This window comes from Empidonax traillii, unplaced genomic scaffold, assembly GCF_003031625.1.
Source record: "Empidonax traillii isolate 1590-97213 ecotype Southwest subspecies unplaced genomic scaffold, ASM303162v1 scaffold2257:size30270, whole genome shotgun sequence".
Classification (NCBI taxonomy): domain Eukaryota; kingdom Metazoa; phylum Chordata; class Aves; order Passeriformes; family Tyrannidae; genus Empidonax; species Empidonax traillii.
Genome location: NW_020957450.1, coordinates 23,305 through 30,270, shown reverse-complemented (window position 1 = coordinate 30,270; position 6,966 = coordinate 23,305). Strand labels below are relative to the sequence as shown.

Here is a 6,966-nt window from a genome sequence, read left to right as displayed (position 1 = left end):
AGCCTGGGCTGGTCCTAAAACTGGGATTTACTGGTTGGGCATGACCAAATGGAATGGTTTGTGCAGCACAGGGAGGAACCAGAGACAGAGATTTCACTCAGTGAGGGACTGACAGAACAAAATCAGGATTCTGAAGGGGTTTTATCTGTGACTCTTCAGGGAATTCCCAGCCCTGGCCATACCCACGAGGGGCTGTGGAACAACAGGGTGGTTTGCACAGCCAGGACAGGCACAGCCACTCCCTGTGGGTGTCTCACAGGTCTGTAAATCCCCAAAGCACATGAAAATCATTCCCAAGGGCAGCTGGAATGCTGCTCCAGGCTGCCCATGCTCACTGTGGTTCAGTTATACCATGCAGGTAGTAAGAGACCGGTTTTTTTGTTTAATTGATTTAAAAAAAAAAAAACAAAACACAGTGGATGCATCAGTGTTGTTGTGGAGCTTGGGCTGGTCCTGAAACTGGGATTTACTGGTTGGACATGACCAAATGGAATGGTTTGTGCAGCACAGAGCACAGGGAGGAACCAGAGACGGAGATTTTACTCCACGAGGAAGTTCTGGCACAGGACCGTGAGGAGCTGCAGAAGGAATTCCATCTGTGAATCTCCAGTGAATTCCCAGCCCTGGCCATACCCAAAGGGAAAATGTGGAGCAGCCAAAGCCCTGCAGGGTGGTTTGCACAGGCAGGCCAAGCACAGCCACTCCCTGTAGGTGTCTTACAGGTCTGTAAATCCCCAAAGCACCGTGAAAAGCATTCCCATACTCACTATGGTTCTGTCTATAGTATGCAGGTAGTAGGAGACTGGTTTCCCTGTCCAGGACACGGATCCCTTCAGGGGTGACAGCTCCACAACTCTCATTATAGTGCCAATATCTGTGGGAAGAAAGGGAAAAGCTGCCTCAGTTCTGCTCAGCTGAAACCACCAGGTCACAGAAGGAAAATCTTACAGTTTCCCACCCTAAAGAAAAGCCCTGCAGTGAGTTTAGACAGAGTTTCTTATTCTGTTGCCACATCACAATGTAGAAAACCACCTTTTATGTCTGAAATCACAACCCAGTGCAAGCTTTCAGCAAGCAGGAGAGCTCGGAGAACTTTTCCAGGGGAACACGTGTGTGCCAGGAGGGCTGAGAGGGACAGACCCAGCCCCAGGACATCACCAGCCCCTGGAAACCAGGACAAACATGGTTTGTGTTTGCTTCACTGCCTCTGTTTGTTCTGCTCTCCACAATTAACAGCTTTGGGATGTGCCCTAAACATCCCCACAACCCCTGAGCCCGTGGAGAAACCATGGAATGCTTCTAATTAAACAGAAATTACCCAGAAGAGGCCAAAAGCGAGGTTTGGGATCCAGCAACCTCAACCCCAGTTTTAACCACACTTTAATGCCTGTTTTTGTTTGTCCAACTCTTTGCACATTCTTATTTCTTCTTCCAGATGGAGCTGCTGAGGACAAAGCTGGGACTGAGGGAAATGGTGTTTCTTAAAGCTTTTCTTCCCCACTGTATTTTGTAAATTATTTAAGATCAGGACACCAGTGACATTCCCTCCAGTGCAGGACACTGGCCATGGCTGGGGACATCTCCCTGGAAGTGTCACTTGGGACAGGCCATGGAACAAGGCCCAGGCTCAGCACATTTCCATTTGATATTGGCATTTCCCAAATACAGGACGGGATTAAGACCTAAAATTTATTCCCACAGTTTTCCCCAGTTTGCAGCACACAAAGCTGATTTCTTCCCCACGTCCTTTTATCTGAATCCTTGGGATTTTCCTGCTAGTGGGAGTTGTTACCCATCCTTTTGCTGAGCCACCTCTATAATCACCTATTTCTATATATAGAAATAAGGGGGGTAAATTTAGGGAATGTTCTGCACTGGACACAGTAAATATGTGTAAAGCCCAGCTTGGATCCTTCTTTTCCTTGAGAGATTTCATGGATATAGAATATGCTGAGCTGGAAGGGACCCCCAGGGATCCCCAAGTCCAACTCCCAGCCCTGCAAAGAACAACCCCAATTTCAACGATGGGAGTTTCCAACAGCTCAGAAGCAAAACCAGCACCAAGGGGCATTAACCCCTCCAAAAAACCCTGCAGGTCAGGTCCCTGCAAAGGACAACACTGGCAAAGCTGGAGTCACAACTCTGTTGGCAGCAAAGCAGACCCGGGGAGGGGAGGGCAGGGAGGGCTTTGTTGGCTCAGCTTGCACATGGGGAGTTCAGAGGTGAACACTGGAGGGAATTCTCATGGAATGGTTTGGGGTGGGAGGGAGCTTAAAGTTCATCCCATCCCACCCCCTGCCATGGGCAGGGACACCTTCCACTGGCCCAGGGTGCTCCAACCTGGCCTTGGACACTTCCAGGGATCCAGGGGCAGCCACAGCTGCTCTGGGAATTCCATCCCAGCCCCTCCCCACCCTCACAGCCAAGAATTCCTTCCCAATATCCCATCTATCCCTGCCCTCTGGCACTGGGAACCAATTCCCTATGTCCTGTCCCTCCATCCCTTGTCCCCAGTCCCTCTCCAGCTCTCCTGGAGCCCCTTTAGGCCCTGCAAGGGGCTCTCAGCTCTCCCTGGAGCCTTCTCTTCTCCAGATGAACCCCCCCAGCTCTCCCAGCCTGGCTCCAGAACCTCCAAGCCTCAGGAATCACGACTGGTGGGGTTCATCTGGCCAGGTTTAATCAGCTACAGCATAACCTGACAGCTCCTGCAGCTCCTTTGTGGCCAAAGAAACAAATCCCACCCTTGAACCCCTCATTTCTCTGCAGCTGCCCAGCCAGGGCCACACTGATGGTCCAAACACCAAAACCCAGCAGCACAAACCTCATCAGAAGTGTCTGTTCCAGTGCTGGGGGAGGTTTTTATATAGTTTGGTTTCAAATCCCCGACACTTTGGCACTTGTGCCCTAACAATTCCACTTATTTACTCAACTACTTATTTATTTCTACTTGTTTATACAACTCTCAAGAGCAACAAACCCCCAGATAACGAAACAAAATCCCACCCCAGACACGTTCAGATAATGAATAAACCCCCCCCACTGTTAACGAACAATAGAAAGGACAACCATACCACTCAAGTTTCGACTGTTAATTCTAAAATTTAGAGGTGCAAAAGGTTTTGAGGACACAATTCTCCCACCTGGAAAAAAGAAAAGGAGAAAAAAATAAAAAAAGAAAAGCAAAGTCAGCCCCACTGTTTGTTCTAGAAATAACCACTTATTAAATATAACCTGGTACAGAGCCCTGAAGAGCAGCCCCATAAAAGTACCACTTGTACATCATTAAAAAGAATAAATTAGCTAATTCTCATTCTGACAGTCTCCAAGAAAGTCAATCTTTGAGGTGACACCTCAAGGATCACTTTAAAATGACAGATTTAACACACTTGGAAAAGAGAGAGCACGTGGATTCTCAGTGGCAATCTGAAGAAATTTCAATTATCTCCTTCCTGGTTGGGATCTTTTATACACAAGCCCCCAAAGGCCTTTTATTCAAAGGCCATAATTTCCATTTCATGGGTATTTGGGGTCATTCAGCCCAAGGCAGAGCCTGGGCACGTTCTGGGAAGAGAAATAATGTTTCCCCACAGTAAAAAGTGCTTGCGCCATCCCCAGCTTGCCACTGCTTTCAAGCCACCCCTCAAGAAGTTTAAAAAAAATCAAAAAAAGAAACCAGTAAAATTAAAGAAAACAGCTTAATTTGGGGGGTTTTATGGTTTGCACCAGAGCCCAAAAGTCCCATTATTTATTTCAGCACAAAGCTGTGCCATGGGAAGCCACAGATTCTTTGCTCACACCACACATTATTTTCTTTCCAGAAATAGTTATTTTTGGCATTTCTGCCCCAGCCAAACAAAACTGCTGCTTACAGCAGTGGTGAAGAGCAAAGAGAAAAGACACCCCGGGCCAAGGCAGGGCCACGGTGGGGTCAGGGGGTGTCCCCAGTCTGCTGTGGCACTTCTGAAGGAGCACCCAGGATGTTTGAACACTCCAGGGATGGTGACTCCACCACTGCCCTGGGCAGCTGTGCCAGTGCTTTACAACCCTTCCCATGGGGAAATATTCCACAATCTCCAATCTAAACCTCCCTTGGCACAGCTTGGGGCTGTTCCCTCTCCTCCTGTCCCTGTTCCCTGGGAGCAGAGCCTGAACCCCCCCCCAGCTCCCCCCTCCTGTCAGGGAGTTGCAGAGCCAGAAGGTCCCCCCTGAGCCTCCTTTTCTCCAGGATGAGCCCCCCCAGCTCCCTCAGCTGCTCCAGCCTCTTCCCAAGCTCTGTTCCCTTCCCTGGGCAACACCCACATTTTATCAGCCTGTAAATCCTATTTCATTATTTATTAGTTAACACCAAGTACTAAATGTGACAGCTTCAAATAGGAGAACCCAGTAAATGAATTTCCTATGGAATTACAGAGCTTGGTTATCCAGGGCCTCTGCAGCCAGGAATCACGCAATGGGTTGGGTGGGAAGGGACTTTAAATCCCATCCAGTGCCACCCCCTGCCATGGGCAGGGACACCTTCCACCAGCCCAGGGTGCTCCAAGCCCCGTCCAACGTGGCCTTGGACACTCCCAGGGATCCAGGAATTCTGGCCTTGGCTGTTGCATGTTCCAGGTTCCCATGGGAGGTAAGGAAGGACCAGCAGCTCCTCCCAGCCCAGCTCTGCTCCTCAGTCTTCCTACCCCAAGGAGCCAGGGAGGTGTTAGGGTGGGAAGCAGAAAGCCCAAGAAATAACCCCTGTGCTGCAGACACTTGGCCCCAGGGCACAGAACAGCCCCTCAACCAGCCCAGCTCCCACAGGGACCAGGAATCCCAGACGAAAACACTCCCACGAGGGATTTACCTTCCTTCATGTTGGCAAATCGCTCCTTCAGCTGGTGATCCACCTCGGGGCCGAAGGCAAAGTTATTCACAAAAATAACACTGCAAGGGAAAGGTCAGGTGAGTGAACAGGGAGCCAGGAACATTCCACCCCCACCCCCAGCCATGTCACAGGGACAGTGACAACAACAAACAAACAAACACCTTCCTCTTGCTCAGGGACCCAAAGAGCCCCTCAGCTTCACCTGCAGCCTGGGCAGTTACACTTAAAAACATTCAACAAGCCCCACTTCATCCTGTTGCTTCTCCCCCTGCATTTAAAATACTACAGTAAAAAATGCAAAATATGTTTTAGAATCATGGAATGGGTTGGGTTGGGAAGGACCTTAAAAAGCTCCTGAGTTCTACTCCCTGCCATGGGCTGGAACACCTCCCACTAGTCCAGGTTGCTCCAACCCGGCCTGGGACACTTCCAGGGATGGGGAGTCCACAACCTGTTCCTCTTCCAGCTGTAAATTCCCTGGAGTGCCATAAAACAGTGACACCTGAGCAATGTTTGTCCTGTCCTAAGCCCAGCACCTCACGCCCAAGGGAGGAGTCGGTTCCTTCTTTCCAGGTTAGAAAATCCAGTGAGGGGGTTTTGGCTCCTGGAACAAAAAGTCACGTGGAAACACAGAAACCTGCCCAGAACCCCACAAAGGGGTTAATAAATGTGGATAAACGTGTTTGAGAGAGAAACACAAAATGCCACAGATTGAAAAAGAAATAACCCCAAGGCTGCCAGAGCTCCAGGAGCGTTTGGACAACGCTCTGAGGGACAGGGGGGGATTGTTGGGGTGTGCTGGGCAGGGCCAGGGGTTGGGCTGGATGATCCTTGGGGGTCCCTCCCAGCTCAGGAGACTCCAGGGTTCCATGAAGAGCCATTGTGGCACATTTGTTTCCACATGAAGAGCTGGTTCCTTTGTGAGAGGTCTGCTGGAAAACACCCCCTGCCAGAGCCTCCCCAAACGAAACGTGTTCAACAAGGACAGGGAGTTTAGGAGCAGCAGCCAAAGCTGTGAAAAACCACCAATGAAAAGAAAATGTTTATACACCAAGGGGAAAAAAAATAATAATAAAAAAAGCTCTTCTTGCTACGCCTTGCACTTGGAAATTTGGGAAACCCTGCCTGACAAGGAAAGCCAGCAGGGGTTTCTTCCTCCTCCTCCTCCCCATGTGCCAAAAAAGAGGCCTTGCAAAAGAGCCAAACATATTAATGGGAGTAGAAAACATCCAGGAAAGGAAGGGGAGAAGCCAGAGCTTGCAGATGGGTGTGTTTACAGTGCTGCTTCTGGCCCAGCACTCGCTGTGCACGTGCAGGGCAGGGGGGCCCAGAGCTCCCTGATCCCATCAGGAATTGCCCAGCCATGGGAATGCTGGTCCTGCAGGGCTCATTCCATGTGGCTCTGGGATGTGGGGAGCCGTGTCCTGCTCCCATCATCACTCCCTGGGGATGTCCCAGCCCTGCAAGTGCCCAAATCCAGGCTGGAGCACCCTGGGGATGAGATGGGCTTTGAGGTCCTTCCCACTCAACCCATCCCGGGATTCTGCAGCAGGGTGAGGTGTGGGGAGAGCACTGAGACACACAATTAGTGCATCATCACCCCAAATAAACACCTCCCCCTGCACTCAGAGCTCCTGCAGCCCAAAACTGGCCTAAAAATTTCCCTAAATTGAAGGGAAGTGGCCCAGGCAGCAGAGGAGGCTGCCCTTGGGATAAGCAGCAGCAAAGCCAAACCCCAGGGAGCTGCAGGGCCAGGACAAGCCTGTCCCCAAATGAAAAGGCACCTCCAGGAGGAATTAAGGCCCATTACAAAGCAGAAATCAGCAGCCTCCTCCATGGCCTGCTCCTAAAGCATTCCCCTGGGAGCAGGCCAGGAATTGCCACAACTGAAGGCTTTCAGAGCCCTCTCTGCCAACTGCCTTCCATTCCCCCACATCACAGGGTGGCCCAGAAAGTCATATAAAAATAAAGAGGGTGTTTTGGTTTTTGGTTTGTTTGTTTTTTTTTTTTTTTCTCTGCCCATAAGGCTGAAAGAATGCAAAGCTTTAAAAATACAGACGACTTTTATGGCTTTTAACAAATTTACTCCCTCTTTTTGCTCCCTC

General features: G+C 50.1%; 1 protein-coding gene across 1 annotated transcript in view; it reads right to left on the bottom strand.

Moving 5' to 3' along the window:
* Nucleotides 1-716: 716 nt before the first annotated feature.
* The window catches only part of LOC114071752 (histone-lysine N-methyltransferase, H3 lysine-79 specific-like), a 25,486-nt gene continuing 19,236 nt past the window's right edge, over nt 717-6,966 (bottom strand). Inside the window, exons 8-10 of the mRNA XM_027909609.1 lie at nt 4,841-4,920; nt 3,072-3,140; nt 717-874 (exon numbers count right to left, since the gene is read on the bottom strand). Of these exons, the coding sequence (XP_027765410.1) occupies nt 717-874; nt 3,072-3,140; nt 4,841-4,920 (307 nt within the window). The remainder of the gene's footprint in view (nt 875-3,071; nt 3,141-4,840; nt 4,921-6,966) is intronic.